Source organism: Patagioenas fasciata, chromosome 7, assembly GCF_037038585.1.
Source record: "Patagioenas fasciata isolate bPatFas1 chromosome 7, bPatFas1.hap1, whole genome shotgun sequence".
Classification (NCBI taxonomy): Eukaryota; Metazoa; Chordata; class Aves; order Columbiformes; family Columbidae; genus Patagioenas; species Patagioenas fasciata.
The window spans coordinates 34,583,044-34,604,601 of record NC_092526.1 but is presented as its reverse complement, the minus strand read 5'-3'; the positions used below and the strand labels follow the sequence as shown (position 1 = coordinate 34,604,601).

General features: G+C 42.5%; 1 protein-coding gene across 12 annotated transcripts in view; it reads left to right on the top strand.

Moving 5' to 3' along the window:
- Positions 1-21,558, top strand: part of AGAP1 (ArfGAP with GTPase domain, ankyrin repeat and PH domain 1) — a 374,152-nt gene that overhangs the window by 234,492 nt on the left and 118,102 nt on the right. For all 12 annotated transcript variants that reach the window (XM_071811326.1, XM_071811327.1, XM_065841627.2 and 9 more), the window contains one exon: positions 1,392-1,560. In XM_071811326.1, the coding sequence (XP_071667427.1) occupies positions 1,392-1,560 (169 nt within the window). The remainder of the gene's footprint in view (positions 1-1,391; positions 1,561-21,558) is intronic.

Here is a 21,558-nt window from a genome sequence, read left to right as displayed (position 1 = left end):
CTTGCCCTGGACCCTTGAATAACTAACTGGGAGTTCTGTCTTTGCTCGTGCAGACACTCACAGCATCACCCAGGGCTCTGTAAGTTGCTCAAATACTATCTGAAAAGGAATTAGATTTTTTTTTTTTTTTTGCCAGAGCTGCTCCACATAGAAGGTTGCTCAAGAATACCTTTCCGTTGGTTTTGAGCTTAACTGTAAAGCTTATGCCCAGATCTTTTTCCAGTCTCTAGTTCAAAATGCTGTTTTCCTCCTGGTGTGCCTATACCCAGATGTATTTTTGTGCATTGCTCTTACGCCTCTTCCCCCTTCAGCTCACTGTCCTGTGCTACACGTTTTGCGTGTCTTCTCATGAGATACAGTCTCTTTCTTTTTGCATCCTCATAGTTTTTCCAGTTTCAACTATTTTTTCTGGAATGTGAGTGACCACAGCTATGTATACCAGGAGATGAACACTTTGGAGGCTTGTGTACTGGCTTCAACACTCACCATCTCACCTGCAAATATCTCTCCTGCTATATCCCAGAATTGCAGCCTCTCACCTTAATGAATTACCATTTGCCCTCTGATTAAAACATTCATGTCCATTTGCTTTCCTGTTTCCATCTGAAGCAGCCCACGGATAATATAGGGAATGCTTTTGAAGCTGGAAAACAGTCGCAAGAGCCTGTTTTTCCTGAAGTTTTTTACTTGTTTGAAGAATTTGTGCTGCTGTTAGTTGACCTCTGTCTTTCCACAGCTGACTGGATTTGTCTGCCTAGACCCTCTCTGGGCTTTCCAAAAAGGAATTAGGAAAAGTCTTTTCCACTTCTGGCTTCTAACCTTTAATGTGTTTACTCTAATCAGAAACTATTTGCATATTTTTTTCCCTTCTGTGATTTTGCTTTTTAATACATGGAGGAAAAATCATATTCTAAGGAAACAGTGTTATAACTGCAGAAGCCTTACCAGTCAGTGGGTGCCCTTTGGTAACTTTAGTACCCACTAACCAAGTTTGAGGGAGAAAGAGATGCATAGAACGTGGGCAGGGAGGAGACACAAGTAATCGTGCTCATGAGGGACAGTCAGCCTTGTCGTCTTCTGTTTGGCACCTGCTAGCTGGTGAATTCCTACGTGTGGCTCAGAACAAGCCATATTACTAGTTGCATCTTACTCAACTGGTAGTTGGAGGGTGTAGTAGAGAGCTGAAGACTATTGGGAGTATTTGTAGTGGAAAGTGTGGAAGGGATTATCAAGAAAAGGGAAGGAAGAAGAAAACAGTGTGGTGGTTGAGGGCAAATGGTATAGGACAAAAGTCTTATGGAAACAGGTTTTGTTAGTTCTATTGCTTGCAGAACTACCTGTTTGATTTTGTCTTTTGTTTTTTTGTTTGTTTGGTTTTCTCCTCTTACCAGGACTATATGCAGAATGTTCACGGGAAAGAGATCGACTTGCTGAGAACCACTGTGAAAGTCCCCGGGAAGAGGCCACCCCGAGCTACATCAGCTTGCGCGCCCATTTCCAGTCCCAAAACAAACGGCCTCTCCAAGGACATGAGCAGTTTACACATCTCGCCAAATTCAGGTAAGGCAACAACATGCTAGGGAAGAAAAGAGAAAAGACTGCATTTCCAGTGCCTGTAGGCAATTGTCATGTACTACTAGGATGGGTATGTTATCTATTGATGATTTACGAATCCAAATAACCACCGATGTGTATCTTCTTTAAGCCCTAAGTGCTGATCTGTCCTCCGTGAGAGTTTCTCTGAGTCTCTGAGTAACCTTCAGTGTCCATCTTTTTATACTTGTTACCTTATACTTGCCAAAACCCTACATAATTTCATAGAAATTAGCATTGATGAACAATTTATGATGCCTAGTGACTGATCTGTTAGGTCTAATATTTTGGAAAAACAGGAGATGTATCATTTGAAAGGGGTTTTTGCAGCTTCCTGGTAGGATCCACAGCACTTATTTCCGCCTTTAGAAGGATGTATAGTTTTGGACTTTCCAACAGCAAGATTCTTCCATAGAAAGCTATTCTGGTTCATTTATGGAAGTAGTTTATAGCTTCTTGCGCGTTCTAAACGAAGACATTTATTGTTTGCTGAAGTACTTGTCCATACAGCTAAGTAGATTTAAAAAACGGCATTAAGGAAAAACATTTAAGACAATTTATCTTGTAAAATGCACAGCTTATACAGAACTCATAACAGTATAGTGTTGATATGGAAATTTTGTCAGCGTGTTTGGGATGGTGTCCATAAAGTGCCGAGTGCTTTTTGCGTTTATGATTAACATAAACATCTCCAGCGTGTGCTGATAAAACCATCCAAACACACTTGGTCCCTGTGCAATACGTGCTACACAAGTAGGATGAGCAACCACAGAAAGGAACTCTGCTATTCAAGTGTCTTCCCTTGGATAGTGATAGTTATCTCGTGCTTCAAGTCAAGATTTAATTCCCTGCGTTTTTGCAATGCACATTCCTCTATGTTGAGGGAAGGAGAAGGATTTTCCTTCCAGCATGAATGCCAGTCATTGAGACAAATGCTTAAAAAAGGAAAAGGGAAGAAAAAATGCACCTTGTGGCTTTACGGTGGTGCCACTGAGCAGGCATCTTTGGAGATTGTGTGTGGTGTGTTATACTAGTTTGGCTGGAGACCTGAGATGTCTGAAGCTGTGATTTCCTCTGACTCTTTTCTCAAGTTGTAACCTACCCCTCCAGAGGCACAGAGCTGCCATTGTCACTGGAAGAGTTCATAGCAGAGAATTATTCATGGTGTTTTGGGTTTTGTTGTTGGTTGTTTTTTTGGTGTTGTTGTTTTTGTTTTGTGGGTTTTATTTCTTTTTGCTATTTAATTTAGATGATGAGAGGTGGGGGGTTCAACATATTCCATCATTTAGGGAAGTGCTGGACTGAGTCAAAAGAACAGTGGTAAGATGTTAAAATAAGAGATTTCTGCTTTTAAGACATTTGAATACAGGCAAAAATTACTTGATTGCTTTCAAGAAGTATGTTTCTGGAAACATATTCAGAGATACATGCTAATATAAAGTTTATAGCATGGAATTTACATGTTTTGCCATATGCTTAGATTGCCAGGTCAGAGGAAAGCAGCTTGTACATGACTTTGATGAAATGTGCAATATTAATTTTGTTTCAGGATTCTCTGCTAACGCTTTCTTTACCTGAAGTGTGCTGTAGACAGCTTTATCTGGCAGTGCTGGTAGCCACTGTGTATGTACCCTGGCTAGCCTGTGGTTTTATCGCACAGCAGTTGCTTTAAAAGAGAAGACTTAATTATGCTGGGAAGTGCAAATGCTGGAAAACAGCTCTGCCTTTAGACAGCTATTTTCACATAACAAGGTGGGAATAGTTGGAGTTTCTGTCCTCTCTCTTGGCATCGTTACCATGTTGCTTAGAAATACCCAAAGACTTTTCTGTTGATGTCTGGGTACCACAGCTCGAGGGATCCACTGTTCTTAAGCCTTAAAATAATTAATGCCCTCCTCATGTATGAAAGAGTTGTATCCAAGGAAGCTTGAACCTGCTTTCTCTATGATTACCCACTTGACTACCTTCATTTCCCATCTCAAGCAGCTGAGATGCTATACTGATCCTTCTTTAATTTTAAGCCAGTTCTTGACCTGCTTATCTTTTCATGGCGCTCTTCCCATAGATAAAGCAAGGACTGATGTCTCAATTATATTACCCCTATAGCTGACTGGAAGCTTAACAAGTTTTTAAGCACCTTTATAAGTCGCTGGGGGAGCAGGTGAAGATGGGATGAACAGCTTTATGCTCTATGGGGCAGCTGGCCAACCTGTTCCTACCTCACTACCTGCCCGCTTTGGGTGTTGGAGGTTGTAGAAAGGGGGTGGTTCAGGTGTTGGTGTGAGAGTAGGGTCAGTGAAGATGCACACATCTCTGTATGGTTGTATTTCACTAATTCAGCTGCATACGCAACAAGTGGTTTCAGAACCGCTGTAGTATTTTCCCTTACAGCCCTCGCTTCTGTAATTCTGGTTGGTACATTCGACCAGGGTGTCACTTCTCTGCGGTTTTTCTTTACAAAATTTGTTTCTTCTGAAGAGGCTGCCTTTGTTAAATCTTCCTTACTTAAAGGCCACTTTTGAGGTCTGTCTGGTGATTGCGTTACTGAACAGAATGACCAGGAGCTTTTTTAGAAAGCTGATTGATCCAAGCAGTGGGTACTCAGTTAAAAACAAACAATAAAAAAGGAAATACTAATCAGTAAAGTATTACTTAAAAAAAAAAAAAACAAAAAAAAAAACACCATAAAAAACGAAAAAAATAGTAGTAGGATAGAGTGGATCTGGGAAATACCTGCCAGGAGCAGATCTGTCCATACATCACTTCTCCACACTCTTGTATTTGGGTAAGACTGAAGAGCTGCATTGCAGAGAGTATTTGAAAATATTGGGGGAGTATTAGTATTGTAAAAAAGGTACTGTCACAAGCTGTGCCTCGTGTCTTGTTAGTCTGAACTTCCGTATGGTCGAGTATATGGACTGTTTTTTATGCAGGGGATTGCAGCTTCAGTTGGGTGGGAGACCCACAGGAACTCGACACTGGGCTTCTGGATTGCTGGGAGGAGTTCTGATATGTCTGTGGTTGTCCATCGTGCAACTAAAAACATTTGTAAATTATCCCTTGCAGTCTGTGGAGCTGTCTCAGAGCTTTTCCTCAGCTGTTAGTGCTGGCAAAATGTCTTCATCTTGACTGATACCTTAAAACTGATTTCAGGCCTGAGATTGTCTGTTACTGTTTTTCATTGTGAGGTTTCTGTACACAGACGTGCTTTATGGAGGAGGTTTGCACCAGCAGAGGAAGAATCAGCATGTATTGTTTTTATTTCTAAGCATGCAAATACGCTATGTCCTTACTGCTTCATGTTACCGCTACCCCAAAACAGCGATGTTTTCTGTTATTCTGTGCTTTTTGCCAGTGCAGGCTTGGTACCTGGAGCAATATTCTCCATGCTTAGAGGCGAGGACAGTATTTAATTTTATTGTTCCATGTGGCCAGGAACAGACAAATTTTCCGTGTGCTTTTACGTAATTGGATATAGTACAGGGAGAAAGCTAAGATATTGAAACAACACCATGGCTCAGTTAAAATGTCACGTTTAAGATTGCCCCTGAAAATTGGATTCATTTTATCTGCTTATACATGGTGATGGCACAGGCCCACTAAAAGCATTTCTTTACTGAGATTAACTTTTTTCCACTAATTTGTGTTCCTAGAAATGTCTGAACTTATTTTCATTCAAACATCAAAACAAAGAAGTCAAGGCATTTCTGTTGTCAAATAGTGCTATCCATTTGAAGTCATCCACGGTCTGTTATTAATCACTGCTCAGAAGATGCCCCTTAAATATGGATTTCATTGACAACTTTGCCAATAAATATGTGTATTTGATGTCTGTTTGATTGCCTGTAACTGACATGTTTTGAATTAATTTCTTCACGTGTGCTCAACAGATACTTTTCTCTGTCTCTTGGTGGAATTACTTATATTTTGGATAGATGCCACTGCATCAGTTGCTCTAATAGGGAGGCAAAGGCAAAGCCTCTTGGCTGTCACCTGGTGGGTTATAAAATACGTGCTCTGGGCATGCTGTCTCAAAGGTCGATACTTCTCGGCACAAGTGTCAGGGATAGTTTGTGGAAGACTTGGGACAGCTCAGGTCAGGGACAGGGAGCAGAAGGTGTCATCTCACAAGAGACGCTTGGCAGATAGCTTTCATCTCTGAGATCCCACTTGATTTCTGAAGGGATGAACATCGATACCTTGTGTCTCTGTGAGGCAGTGCTTGCTGCTAGAAGTAAAAGCCATAGCATTTCATCCACGAGAAGACTCAAAAGTTCATTCAGCTTCTCTCCTGGTTTCTACCACCGTCTGTGAGGTTTTAGGTAGCCCGAGCTCTTCCTTCCCATCGCCTTCCCCATCTAAAGCCTTCTTGGACCTCAGTGGTTGCTGCAGCAAACACCTGCAGTCTCTTTCTCCCGTGTGTTTAGGGATGGTGAACATCTTTCCCAAGGTGCTTCCCATAGCATAGCTATGAGAAGAACAGAAGGAATTAGGCTAATCAGAGAGATGTTGTCCTGAATTCAGGAGGAGTATACTCAGTTATTTAGTAATGGATTGGTGACAGCTAAGCAGTAGGTGAAAGTTTTCTCTCTTAGATCAGATTGACATGGATGTCTCACGCAGAAGGAGAAGTTTTAAAGCTTGAATTTAGTCGTGGTTTGTGGCATTGGTTGTCTGAACAAGATTGTTTTTCTTGTTTTAAAGACTGTTGAATAAATACAGACATATAATAATAACCTCTGTGACAGCTATCGCAATCTGTGAATGTGTTTACATCCCAAACATCTGGAAGGAGATACCTCTGGGAAATAATAATCTTAACAACAAAAGCCAAGTTCCAGTCTGTCGAGGGTTAGGATTGCGGGGTGACAATCAAACCCTGGCAGATGTATTGTTAACCTCCTCTCCCCCCCACTTCCCCCTTTTGCCCCTCCCTCTCCCCCCTTCCCACTCAGGACAGGCGATCGGGAGGGAAAGAAGGACAGAGAGAAGAGAGTTGGAAAAGTTAAAGATGTTTTACTAATGCTACTAATAAGAATAGAGAAAATAATACAAAATATACAAAACCAATCTTGTAAGTCTCAGCAACTGCAGAGCCAGCACCCAAAGTCCTGGATTAGACTCTGTAGCCAACCGGAGCTGGATTCAGTCTCTCACTAGGCCTCAGTTCGCAGGGACGACCAGCAAGGTCCTCTCCTAATGTCAGCCATGACGGAAAAAAAAAGGGAAAGAGAGCAAAAGGGACGAGATCCTCGCGATCTCCCACTTTTATATGAAGTATTCACGTGAATGGAATGTTATACACCGTTGGTCAGTCTCTCGGTCACCAGTTTCTCGTTGCCCCTCTCGCGAGATGTCCATCCGTGCTTATCAATAAGTTTGCATTCCATTGCTAGGTTTAACCAAAACATGTGTTGGGTTCTCCAGGAAAATGCAGCTAATATGAAGGCTTTAGCTGACAGGCAAAAATTCGCTAAAAGAGAAACTTGTTTTTAACAAAACCAGGACATTCCACCCCTTATAATATGACATTCACTGAATACTTAAACCTTATCAATACAATCTATCAATACAATCTAATTAATCACTACTACTATATATATATATATATATATGTACATATATACACAGGAGTAATTAATCAGTGGACCATCCTTTGAAAAGTTCATTAAGTTCATTTTGTCACAACAGTCTCCCAGGGCAAGAAAAATCATACAAATGCATCTCATGACCACTGCTTGTGGGTTAAGGACACCAACTTCGAAGAAGGTGTCGGGCGCCACTTGAAGAAGCTAGCTCTAGTTTCATCACCATTGTCTTGATCTGAAAGACACTTATTAAACATTGTTAGTGCGGCAATTCACATCATACAGTTCAGCATTGCATATTTTCACCTAAAATCAAATCCCCTTGAGGTACACACCGAACTTCTCCATCCTTAAGCATCACCCACCAGGTGCTGCCAGGTCCCTGGGCAAAAACAATCCCACGAATAGGTTTGCCTTTGCCTGAGGCAGGAGTAACCCAGACTGCCTTTCCTAAGATATTTTTCATGTGTACTACAGGGACTTTATCTCCTTCTACAGTCCGTAGAATTTCTGATTGGGCAGGCCCGGCTCGATTGGTTGATCCCCTGGTGTTGACCAACCAAGTGGCTTTTGCTAAATGTGAATCCCAGTTTTTAAAGGTTCCACCACCAAGTGCCTTTAGTGTAGTTTTTAACAAACCATTGTACCTTTCAATTTTCCCAGAGGCTGGTGCATGATATGGAATATGATATACCCACTCAATACCATGTTCTTTGGCCCAATTGTCTATAATACTGTTTTTGAAATGAGTACCATTGTCTGATTCAATTCTTTCTGGCGTACCGTGCCGCCAAAGGACTTGCTTCTCAAGGCCCAAGATAGTATTTCGGGCTGTAGCGTGAGGTACGGCATATGTTTCCAACCATCCAGTGGTTGCTTCCACCATTGTAAGTACATAACGCTTACCTTGACGTGTTTGTGGAAGTGTAATATAATCAATCTGCCAAGCTTCTCCATACTTATACTTTAACCATCGCCCCCCATACCATACAGGTTTTAACCGTTTTGCTTGTTTGATTTCGGCGCAAGTTTCACATTCATGAATAACCTGTGAAATAGTGTCCATAGTTAAATCCACCCCTCGATCACGAGCCCATTTGTATGTTGCATCTCTACCTTGATGCCCTGAAGCGTCATGGGCCCACCGAGCTAGGAAAAGTTCACCTTTATGTTGCCAATCCAAGTCCACCTCAGCTACTTTGATCTTAGCAGCTTGATCCGCTTGTTGGTTGTTTAGATGTTCCTCGGTGGCTCGACTTTTAGGCACATGAGCATCTACATGACGAACTTTCACAGGCAGGCTCTCTAGCCGAGCAGCAATGTCTTGCCACAGTGTGGCAGCCCAAATGGGTTTACCTCTGCGCTGCCAGTTGCTTTTCTTCCATTGCTGTAGCCACCCCCACAAGGCATTTGCTACCATCCATGAGTCAGTATAGAGATAAAGTATTGGCCACTTCTCTCGTTCAGCAATGTCCAAAGCCAGCTGGATGGCTTTCACTTCTGCAAACTGACTGGATTCACCTTGTCCTTCAGTGGCTTCTGTAACTTGTCGTGTGGGACTCCACACAGCAGCTTTCCACCTTCGATGTTTTCCTACAAGACGACAGGATCCATCTGTGAACAGTGCATACTGCTTATCAGTCTCTGAAAGCGTATTATATGGTGGTGCTTCTTCAGCACGTTTTACTTCCTCCTCATCTGGAGACATCCCAAAGTCTTTGCTTTCTGGCCAGTCTGTAATAACTTCTAATATCCCTGGGCGGTTGGGACTTCCAATTCGAGCTCGTTGCGTGATCAGTGCAATCCATTTACTCCATGTAACTTCGGTTGCATGATGTGGAGAGGGAACCGTCCCTTTGAACATCCAGTTCAGCACCGGCAGTCGAGGTGCCAGGAGGAGCTGTGCTTCAGTGCCGATCACTTCTGAAGCAGCTCGAACTCCTTCATATGCTGCTAGTATCTCCTTTTCAGTTGGAGTATAGTTGGCCTCAGATCCTTTGTATCCTCGACTCCAAAAACCTAAGGGTCGACCTCGGGTTTCTCCTGGTGCTTTCTGCCAGAGGCTCCAGGTAAGTCCATTATCTCCGGCTGCGGTGTAGAGCACATTTTTAACATCTAGTCCAGTTCGGACTGGTCCAAGGGCCACCGCATGAGTTATCTCACGCTTAATTTGTTCAAAGGCTTGTCGTTGTTCAGGGCCCCACTCGAATTGGTTCTTTTTACGAGTCACTCGATAGAGAGGGCTCACAATGTGGCTGTAGTCAGGAATATGCATTCTCCAAAAACCTACAACGCCCAAGAAAGTCTGTGTCTCCTTCTTATTAGTAGGTGGAGACATTGCTGCAATTTTGTTGATCACATCCATTGGGATCTGACGACGGCCATCTTGCCATTTTATTCCTAAAAACTGGATCTCTCGTGCAGGTCCCTTGACCTTGCTTCGTTTTATGGCAAAACCAGCATCCAAAAGAATATGAATTATTCTCTCACCCTTCTCGAAGACTTCTTTCGCTGTGTCGCCCCATACAATGATGTCATCAATATATTGCAAGTGTTCTGGAGCTTCACCTTGCTCCAGCGTGGTCTGGATCAGTCCATGGCAGATGGTAGGACTGTGTTTCCACCCCTGGGGCAAGCGATTCCATGTATACTGGATGCCCCTCCAGGTGAAAGCAAACTGCGGCCTGCACTCTGCTGCTACAGGAATAGAGAAAAATGCATTAGCAATGTCAATTGTAGCATACCACTTGGCTGCCTTTGACTCCAGTTCAAATTGCAGTTCTAGCATGTCAGGCACAGCAGCACTCAGTGGTGGTGTAACTTCATTGAGGCCACGATAGTCTACAGTTAGTCTCCACTCATCACTAGACTTACGCACTGGCCAGATTGGGCTGTTAAAAGGTGAGCGAGTCTTACTGATCACACCCTGGCTTTCCAATTGACGGATCAGCTTCTGGATAGGAATCAAAGAGTCTCGATTGGTGCGATATTGCCGGCGATGCACCGTCGTGGTAGCAGTTGGCACCTGCTGATCGTCAACCCTCAGCAGTCCTACAACAGAAGGGTCATCTGAAAGACCAGGCAAATCAGACAGCTGTTCAATTTTCTCAGTGTCCACAGCTGCTATACCAAATGCCCACCTATACCCTTTTGGGTCCTTAAAATACCCTCTCCTGAGGTAGTCTATACCAAGGATGCATGGAGCATCTGGACCAGTCACAATGGGATGCTTTTGCCAGTTTTTTCCAGTTAGGCTCATTTCAGCCTCTACAACAGTCAGTTCCTGGGATCCCCCAGTCACTCCAACAATATTGATGGATTGCGTTCCTTTATAATTAGAAGGAATTATTGTGCACTGAGCACCAGTGTCCACTAAAGCTTTATACTCCTGGGGTTGTGTTGTACCAGGCCATAATATTTGTACAGTCCAATAGACTCTGTTATCCCTTTCCTCCACCTGGTTGGAGGCAGGGCACCTCTAATTCCTGTTTTGCACAGTCTCTGGGTGTGAATTAGAGGTTCCTTCAAGAGCATCAGAATCTCTTCTGCTCCTTTTGTAAACTGGAGCAGCCACCTTCCTAGGAGTTTTTCCTTTTATCTCACGTACTCGTTCCTGAAGTTCTGAGGTCGGCCTTCCATGCCACTTATTCATGTTTTCTCCCTGCTCATGTAGGAAGAACCACAGTGAACCTCTTTTTGTGGGCTGTCTCTGCCTTCTCTCTCGAGATTGGAAACGCCTTCTCCTAACAGCTGAAACATAGGTTTGTGCAGGTCGTGAACGGTACGAGTCTTCTCTGAGCTCTTTGATTTCTTGCAACAGCTTTTCAAACCGGTCATCAGATTTTTCACACAGTTTCTCCACAGCGGAGACACAAGCCCGTAGAGAACCAGCAAGGCTGTCCTCAAAGTACCGGAGCTGCTCAATCACTTCATTAATTTCTTGTACACCTCTAGCCGACCAGACCATTCCTGCCAATGACTTAGCATATGCAGGTGGTGCACTTTGTACAAATCTGCGCCACATAGATTTTGTACAATTGATTCTATCTGGGTCTGTCCCCTCTTGGCTGTTTGGTCCTAGATAGATGATCTCTCGCACAGCTAATTCTCTCAGGAACTGGATACCTCTCTCCATAGTATTCCATTTCCCTAACTTGGATATACAATCTTCCTTGTAGGGAAATCTGACTTTCATAGCTGCCAGGAGTCGGGTCCAGAGAGTAGCGGCATTAGACTCTCTTGAAATTGCCCTATCAATGGTGGAATCTTTTGACAGAGATCCCAGCTGCCTGGCTTCACCACCTTCTAATTCAATTGTTTCTGCCCCATTGTCCCAGCATCGCAGCAGCCAGGTTAAAATATTCTCGCCTTCACGACGACTAAAGTCTTTTCGCAGATCTCTCAGCTCACCTGGAGAAAAGGACCGAGTGGTGGTCACTTCATCTCCACCCTGTCCTGATGATGATGCCTCTTGGGTTGATGTTGGCCCTGTGCCATCACCTGCTGCACGGGTAGTCTTTCTAGTGACTTTCTTACAACCAGCAACTGATGCTGATATGGGTTCACCATCATCTGATTCATTTCCAGAGTCTGAATGACTGTCACAGTGATTGCTGTGGTTACAGCAGCAACAGTGCCCAGTGTGTGAAGACGGGGGGGCTGCCTTGTTAGCCTTTGAGGCTGGAGAAGTAACGTTATCTGCAGCGACCTTGGCAGAGGAGCTCTGCGGAGGAGCTGTAGCTTCAGCCTGTGAAGCCGCGGTTGGGGGGGCAGTGGCTGCAGCAGCAGCTTTGGCTGTTTTGCCTTTTCTCGAGCGGCTAGGAGTGCTTTTTGCTAAAGCTTCCGAAGACACACCGCAAATCTCAGGACTAAGAAGAGACGCAAACCTCCTATTGAACCTCATTTCTCTTAACAGTAACACAAACTGACACACATTCAGCAAACCAGATAACACCATCACAGTTCTATCAAAGCTCCAAGGATATTCAAAGTTCTCTAAAACATTTGCAAACTGTCCTAGCGAAAACACAAAAGTATTGTTAGTCAGCCTTTCTAAAGATTCGCTTGACCAATTAGCAAATATAGAGCCATTCTGCTCTTTAATCTCTCCTGGAGGTTTTTCAAGGTAAAGCAGAAGCGAGTAGAAATTCATTAGCGGCTGCAGTATAATGAAATAAACCAGTGCCAAACCACACAGAATCATCATGACCGCTGTCCAGTTTCTTGTTGTTATATAATGAATACTTCGATTCAGAAAGAAACACCAACACAGATATGGGATCAGCGAGCACAATGTAGAAAATAACTGATACAACTTTTGCCATAACATCTTTAAATCAATGTAATTCACTTTGCCTTAATACCACTAAATGATATCCGAAGCAAACAGACGCGCGAGTATCACAACTCTATGAGTTGGCACCGTGCCAAGAAAATTGAAAGGTACGTCAGAGCAGTAGAAAAGCCAAAAATCTCCAAATTTACCCCTTTCTCTGGCCCCACGTTGGGCGCCAATTATCTGTCGAGGGTTAGGATTGCGGGGTGACAATCAAACCCTGGCAGATGTATTGTTAACCTCCTCTCCCCCCCACTTCCCCCTTTTGCCCCTCCCTCTCCCCCCTTCCCACTCAGGACAGGCGATCGGGAGGGAAAGAAGGACAGAGAGAAGAGAGTTGGAAAAGTTAAAGATGTTTTACTAATGCTACTAATAAGAATAGAGAAAATAATACAAAATATACAAAACCAATCTTGTAAGTCTCAGCAACTGCAGAGCCAGCACCCAAAGTCCTGGATTAGACTCTGTAGCCAACCGGAGCTGGATTCAGTCTCTCACTAGGCCTCAGTTCGCAGGGACGACCAGCAAGGTCCTCTCCTAATGTCAGCCATGACGGAAAAAAAAAGGGAAAGAGAGCAAAAGGGACGAGATCCTCGCGATCTCCCACTTTTATATGAAGTATTCACGTGAATGGAATGTTATACACCGTTGGTCAGTCTCTCGGTCACCAGTTTCTCGTTGCCCCTCTCGCGAGATGTCCATCCGTGCTTATCAATAAGTTTGCATTCCATTGCTAGGTTTAACCAAAACATGTGTTGGGTTCTCCAGGAAAATGCAGCTAATATGAAGGCTTTAGCTGACAGGCAAAAATTCGCTAAAAGAGAAACTTGTTTTTAACAAAACCAGGACACAGTCCTTCTTGAGAGCTTCCATTTTGGAGATGTTTAAAAGAAAAAAAACGAAACACACAACACCAAGACTTACATGAGAATTTATGAAGAAAAAAACCCGAGATGACTCTTATTCAGCTGGGTTTCCAAATGGACACAAGAGATGGGAGAACCGATTTTTCCTGGATGTGTATAGCCATGATAGGACAGTAACCAAAGTGGAAGCGTAACAGCAGCAGGGAAAAGGAGTATTTTCTGTACTCTGCTGAAAACAGACAAATGAGTAGAAGGTAAGGCTGTTTTTGCTGTTGCAAGTCCAGACACCTTACCTGGAAAAAGGCTGATTTTTCTCTCCCTAGAAGTTTTGCTCTGACACTTTAAAAATGAAGGCTGGTCTCCGACCGTTCTTGGACGTGCAATTTTGAGTTTATCCTGTAAGAACTGGGATTCTGTTTGGTTCCTTCTCCCAGGCAATATGAGAGGGTGGGATGAGGGAGTGGTGTTTTGATTTTGTTATATGAAGGCTTTAAATTACAGATTTTCTACTGTGGCTTTATGAAAGATGCTTGTACTTGTATGCCAGCATGGTAGGAATCTCTGAGTTGGGGGACATGGAAGTTTGCTCCCTTAGACTGAAGTTCTATTACTTTTATGGTGTCTTAAATCAAAGGTATTGAATGATTCTTGAAGTAACTTGATTTTAAATTAAATTTACCTGCCAGCTAACATCATTCCGTTGATGTGTCTTGGCTGGAAGTGCTTCAGGAAAGGGTAGCTGGTGGATTTACTCATTTCCAACATTATCTAATAGTTGGTAGCATATTGCAGCAATGTCATAAGGACCAGCACTCCTGTACGTCGGCCCAAGGATTCTTTGCCTTTTAGAAGCTGAGACAGTTCTTGCTGGGTCTGAGTTTCAATTACTCCCATGTTGGGTTGGAGTAGAACTGGTGACCTGAAGGTGAACTTAACTCCTGAAATCTCTCCCAGGAGTAATTTATTTCTTCTCCTCTACAAACAACCCCAAGCCTGAGCTGCAGCAAGAGCCACTGATGTAGAAAGTTCACATCTAAAAATAGCTTATGGTGTAGAGATAAATTGTTTCCTGATTAACACTTCATTTAAATAATTTGGTGCTATTAAATTTACTTACAGTAGCGACTGTACAGTATGTGAAGTATCCTAAAATGTGTTAGCTACATAGCCATCATTAAGTATGCTAAAGGTTGTTATCAGCTAACTCTCTGTGACATTTCAGACATGTTATAAGAACAGCATCTTCACATTTTTATAAATGTGAGTTTTTTATCTGTTATTAATTATGATCATCTATCAAACCAACACAATGGTCATTAAGTCATCTTATTCTACACTGAAATTCTTAGAATCAGACTGAGTTGGAATGGACTGCCTTCCAGGTTTTTCTTTTAAAAAGGTAGAGAATAGACCAGTATACCTTCAAAGTAAGATTTCTGACATGGTGTCTTTAGATTTTAATACTCGTCTAATAATTCCATTCTTTAACCGCTGCATTTTTTTCCCTTTAAGCTGATTTTGTATCTACAGCCCTACCTGTCACGTTGGGTAGCCGTTTTCCGCAATATCTGAATTAACAGCTGCTGAGTCCGGACAGAGCCAATACCCTCTGAAGTGTGGCATGCTGTGTGCAGGAGGGGAAGCGTGATATGAAACCGTGGGTAGGATCGCTCCTCCGTTGTGATGCGTTGTGAGTTCGAGTCTCGATCTGGAGTATACTGAATTCATTGGTATTTTTGTAGATCATGTAGTTACCTTTTTTAAATCCGAAGTTACTGTGTGGATTCAGGTGTAATGATCAGGTTGACAATGAGTAAAAATGTGTGTCAAGCCAAGAGCTTGCTACCATGGGCAATTGCTCCAAAGCCTATAGATCTTGGGTGCATTTGCTAATATATGCAGAGCTGAATCCTAAATTCTTCAGTCTGCTCTGAAGTCCTTACTTGTAGGTGACTGAGGTCATGTACTGGAGCAGTGTGTGACTTGGCAGTGCTAGATCTTATCTGGTGGAGTCCTGAAGAGACCAGAGATTGGTGGTTATTTGCTACTGATTTTGCAGTCTGACATGGTATGCAAGATGCGACTTCACATGAAACATTTTCCACGCTTCAACTTGAGCGTTTTATGGTTTTGCTACAGATCACAAATGCAAGTTTGTGACTTACTTTTGTCATTAATCACCCAAGTCAATTTTCCATTTGGTTGGGTTTTGCTGTTTAGTTCAGTGATATACAGTTGTAGTGAAAAAAAAGGAGAAGTTGTCAGTTTGCTCATTTCAAAGGAAAAAAAGCCCAATTTTAAGTGAATCAGAGATTTCCCTTTCATTCCACCAGAGGGGGATCCCTCAAGGTCATCTTCTCCAGTTCTTTTGGACTAGGATTTACCCTTTCCAGAACTAGAGAGGAATCAGCTTTCACTGTTAGTTCCCTGTATTGCTTGATATTGGGGGAAAAAAAGGAGCAGGGCAAATATTAGTGTTAGGTGTTTTTAGCAAATATTTATTTCACTCATTTGTTAAATATTGAAAAAAATGAGTTTGCTTAGAAGATTTTCTTTTTAGGGAAAGAAGGACATAGCAAACGGTCATATGATTCTTTCTTACAGTGGGCAAATGGTGCCGATCTCTCTCTGATGACGATTAGGTAGATAAAGGGTAGAAACATGTCATGAAGCTTCAGGCGGATGACTTTGGATGCTGGAAAAGATGCGGTCGGTGCTGCTCAGCCTGTGCCTGTTCCACTCTGGTTGATTTTCATGCCTCTGTTGCACCATATCCTGAATAAAATCGCAGATCTGTCTTGTCCACCCGATGCAATCTCACTGAGTTTTGACTGTTGCACGTTGTGATACTAACCGGTTGGATGTTAAGACCTTTGCAGAATTGCTCATTCTTTTTCCCCCAGTGATTTTAAAATATTAAAGCCATCAGGAGTGTTGAAGCTGATTTACCAAAAGGGAAAAAAAATTCACAAATGTGTTTTGAGTATTGAACTGCCGTTGACATCTAAAGTCCCAACCATGCTGTTTTCCTCCACACTCCAGCAATCAGGACATCCAGCAAACCCATAAAAAACCAAACTAATAGCATGAATATTCAGTGACCTAGAATACTAATTATTGTCATGAATATTAATGTGATCGGACTTGCTTTTTCCTCTTCTCTTTCTCTCTGGCTCTTTTTTATTTTTTTTTCTTTTTTTTTTCCACTCAGCCAGCTCTAAAGATGGACCATAATGAGAGCATTTAAGAGAGAGAGCGCTCTCCGCCGTGACAGGGACCGGGGTAATAAGGAGAGCTTGATTAACGTGGTGCACTTGGGGGAGAGATGAGAAGATTCACGTGGGCCTGTTGTGGGGGAGGCAATGAGGCACCGGCGGCTGTGTTGCTGCTCCCTCAGATTAATGAGGCCTAAGAGTGCATTAGGAACAGTGACAAAGGTTTGATCTAATGGGCTCAGTCATTTTTCCTTTGAGTGACAGACGCACAGAAGTAATTGGCTGTGCAGAATGGCAGCTCATTGGCAGTACTTAAGGATACATTATCCCCGTTGTGTGGCCCGCAGAGGCTGTTTATCAAAACTGCTCACACTGCAGACATGCATTCACTTAGCTGCTGTTACAGTGGCAATAGCTATTAAAAAAAAAAAGTCGTCTCACATTTGTATCTATTGTCTCTTTTTTCGAAAATAAAGTTTCTTTGTTCCATTTTCTTAAGAGTCTGGAGGATATTTGGATGCCAGCAGTCGTCCTTCCCCATCCCGAAGAGGCTCTGCTTGCAGCTCGCAGGGTTTGGGGAGGTTTATAGGCTCATGGAAAACTCCCAGAGTTAGTTTGGTTGATCTTACTGGCTTTCGATGTAGATCCAGCGTGCAGGTAAGACCTTCCCTCCCTCCCCCTCTGTAATTCCTCTATTAATAACTTCCAGAGACAGTCAAAGAGATTACAAGAATTTTATATCTTTTGCCTCAGGCCCTTACACATGCTTCACTTTACACACGAGCAACACAATACCCCTGGATTGGTTGATTTTTTGCTGTTATTTGTGCAAAGTTAAATTCAGAATTTTTAACAGGATTCACAACCAAATAGCAGCAATACAAAGAAGAATGTTTGCCAATGTAAAATGGTCACCTCTGGGTCTTAAAGATAGAGTCCCTTGACAGGCAGGTAACCTCAAGCAGGGCTTGCCTGGAAAGTGAAATATACCTTATTTATTACTGCTATTTTGTTAAAACTACTGAAAAAATAGTAATATGTCTGCTGGGGAAGGAAAAGCACACTTAGATCCCAGCAAAATAAATAGCCTGGGATCTTAAGCAGAAGCCCTTGGTGAAGATCTTGGGTTTCTCTTTCTTTTAGAAGAGTTGACTTAGTTTTCCTCCACACTTGCTGTGTTGGTTTGGCATGCTCTGAGAATAATAGCTTTTCTCGTTATACTCCCAGCACCATGTCCTTCACTGCCAGGATATTTCTTGGCATTGCCTTGTTTGTTCATTAGTATTGACCCTTCTCGGTTTGTACACTACTAATCAAGCCTGGTTTGCAGTGGTTGCCCTGCCAGGCTACACAATGGAAGGTCTTCCTCTGTTAATAGCTGCTTATTTCAGGAAATTTGTTCAGTAAATAAATCCTTCTGAAAAAAATTTAAAAATAAGTAAAACCCATAACCAGGTCATCTGCTACGGTGTTGGAAATGATTGTCAGTGTATTGAAGGAGAATTTCAATGCTGGAACCAGTGTATTTTCGAAAGATACCGTCTTCTCACTCTTTCTCGTTCCATGTACAAGTAACCTCAGGTTATTTTGGGTCCCTAATAAACCCAAGGCAGAAATGATGTGCTGTTTGCATGCTGCCATCAGATTCAGAATCTGTAGCAATGCTTTAGGGGATTTTCCCCCATTAATAACTCCACTCAAGACACTGGTTATGGAAGTTGGAGCTCTCCAGTCCTGGTACCACAGCTGACCTTCCTGAGATTGTGACCAGACAATGCTGACACTGGGGCAATACCTCCCTTTCCCATACAGATGTTAGTCAGAAACTCAAGGAGCTGTAGGTAGCAACTTTCCCAGATTTCAGTGCAGGGCATGAAGTCTCTCTGAAGTTGTCAGTCGAAGGGGGACGCATCTCTGCAAGATGGATACTGCCATCTGAGGCAGCAAACTGATGGAACCCAGAAGAGCCGTTCCCAAATTTTCTTCAGCTAAAGCAAGAGTTGTCCTGACATTCATCTTTATAGGCAAAGCAGAAGGCAGACAGTGGTACTGCTTGGTCAGCCGCTTAGGGAAGGGTTTGTTCACGGGAAGGATTTCTGCGCAACTCCAGGAATTAGTTCATGAATGCGGTGCAGAATTGAGTAAAGGGGAAGGGAATGTTTTTCATCTTTTTGCAGCTAACAAAGTGGCCTCACTCACTTTTCTATTGTACCCTAATGCCTGAAGAAACTTCAGGGAGCAGTGGTGGGTGTGGGTTTTGAATGGGCGGCCAACAGCCAATCTAACCTACTTGACAGTGGCTTTTACTGAATTAGAGGGCATTTCAAGAATAGGCAGTATTCCTGCAACGTAAATTGACCCAACGTGATTTGAAACAATTAACCCTCTGATATCAGGAGTCAAGATTTCCTGACCCACAACTCTAATGTATTTTTCATTAGTTCTAACAGCTGGTGAGCGCAGCCCTCTGGCCTTAAGAGGTTTATTTCTTTTTTTGGAAGAGAAACTCATCTTGAGCATGAGGAGTGTAACTCAAATAAAACATGACCACAGCGAAAGCATAGCAGTAGGCTGTAGTTCATCTGATTCAGTCGTTCTGTGCTTCTGGGAAGCTGCTCTCTGCGGGTCTCATATGCTGCTGCTTCACAGAAGAATACAGTTCTGCTTCGTGACTCTTGCAATGTCTGCTCATCTCATAAATTCAAGAGTGGATTAGTTGCACTCCTGAATATAACTTCTTGTAACTAAGTGATTTGTTTGGGAAAAATCACAAGTGTGGCTGCAGCAGGACATGGAGACCACCTCCATGTGTTTAAGTCATTTGTATCTTGCTTTTTAGGCTATAGGTGTTAATTATATTAATTCTGCATTTGTAATTAGTGGGTAGCGTAGTTGGTGAAGACTGAGTTTGAAGTAATGTGCTGCCTAGTGATGATTCACGAAGGTGTTTTTGTTTAGTTAAACAACAGCAAAAGAGGAATTGTTAAAATGCTATCCACCATACTGTTCTGTTACGAGAACAACAGGACAAAACCCCGGAATTATTTCTTTTTTCATTGGGCAAGTTACTGCATATATATAACATTCATGTTAAACCTTATTGGATACACAGAGTCTTTATCTTTTGGCTTTTACTGACTTGATGTCCACTTACCATCTTCTGTGATCCTGCATTTCTATAAATATTTGTTATTTTCATAACATTTTTAAGTATTGTAATCTGATGTTGCATTTATGGTCTGTTGTTTTGTAAACCTGAAACAACTGTGTATGAAGAGCCAAAGTGAGCCCCTCTGTGCACAGAAAATTGAGACACGTTCTGCCCCCAGTGTGTGTGTTTCCATCAGCTTCTTAATGCACACATAAGCGCACACAGGCGTGCACGCCTCTGCTTAATTCCTCTTATGCTGATTCTCTTGTCTTCATCTCTGCTGTTTGAGGCTATTTACAGTGAATAGATGGACATATAAATTTGATCTTGTGTGAGCACGCTCCCTTTTCTTAGAGGCTCTTCTGCTGAGCATTGACCAAACCTGGAAATTACTGTGGATCTTAATTTGAATGGTTTTTGTAGAGCTTAATTGTTTGAACGTTTTGTAAGCGTGATCATAACGGGGTATTTTATAATATCAGAAAAGATAGTTTTAATAAAGCTGTCTAGAGCTAAAAAGAGGAACTCTTCCTTTGATGCTCCTTTGGTAGATGAAAACATTTTTGTTCAATAGGAGACCAGCATCTTTTTTTGCTCATTTGAGACCAGTTCTGGCAACATACTGATATTCATTCAAATATAAATGCCATATTCACTTTGAAATGCAAATTGTTTAAAGAAAAATAGCATATGGTAGAGGTAAGTACCTTTTCAAATCAGCTCCCACACTTTAGGGATGTGAGTACAGCTAAAATTATTCTTTGGAAAGAATCTGGAGCCTTTGACACATTGAAGCTTGAACTAATCAAGGCTTCCCAGTAAGCATATACACATATCCATATCAAGGAAACAGTGCTGAGAATACATGGATTAGCATAGTAATTTAACTGCCCCCTGCTAATCAACTTAAGCAACCAGCTGATGCATATATGATGTGTTTGAAGAGGCGCTCTTTCACAACTCCGGAATGGGCCAGGTAGCTGACCATGGATTTCATGTTCATGTCGAGATAGTTATCTGTCTGCATATAGATAGGTATACACATTTGTGTGTATACGTGTACGGACAGGGGAGGCAATGGATGCAGAATGCATCGAGGTATTGGTTTGTCAGAGTTTGGCATAAAGGCTTCACGTGCCCAACGCAATATGTGGGGTTTACTTTTCAATGAGTATTGCTTGCTTCCTCTTTTATTACTGTCTTTTGCTTGCCTGCTAAAAGCCTGAGGTGATTTCTGCTGTTGAGGCTTTATCGTTGAGCAAAAATAAAGGACAGTTGCTTTGTGAAAGGTCTGGATTGGGGTTTTCCTGATATAGAAGGGAAAAAAAACCTACGTAGGGTTGTTTCGTAGAAGCTTTGTGCAGCAGTTGACTTCCAGTAGTCCTTGTTTTGGTGTGACAGCATTAGTGCCTACGGGGGTGGTGGAATACATGTCCTGGGCATGCTGCAATTAGACTGAGAAGTGGAAAAATTATCAATGGATTGGGAAATAATGATTTTTAAATAAGGTTGTAAGTAACAATTTTATGTTAGAGCTGGAGACATTCAGGAAGGGGAGAGGAAAGGTCACACTCTGTGTTCTGCAGTCCAGCCCTTCAGAATCTACCCATGGTTTCTGGCTTGCTTACAGCACATGAACAAAATGGAATTTAACCTTGAATAGATGTTACCACATGGGTTGCAGGTAGCAGCATTATCAGATGACTATGGCAGTAGAAAAGATGGCGCTGAGTTGGGTTGCATCATTGATCAGAAAAGTATTACGTTATGGGACTTGGCACCTGTTTCTTGCTAGCAGCCCATACCTTTC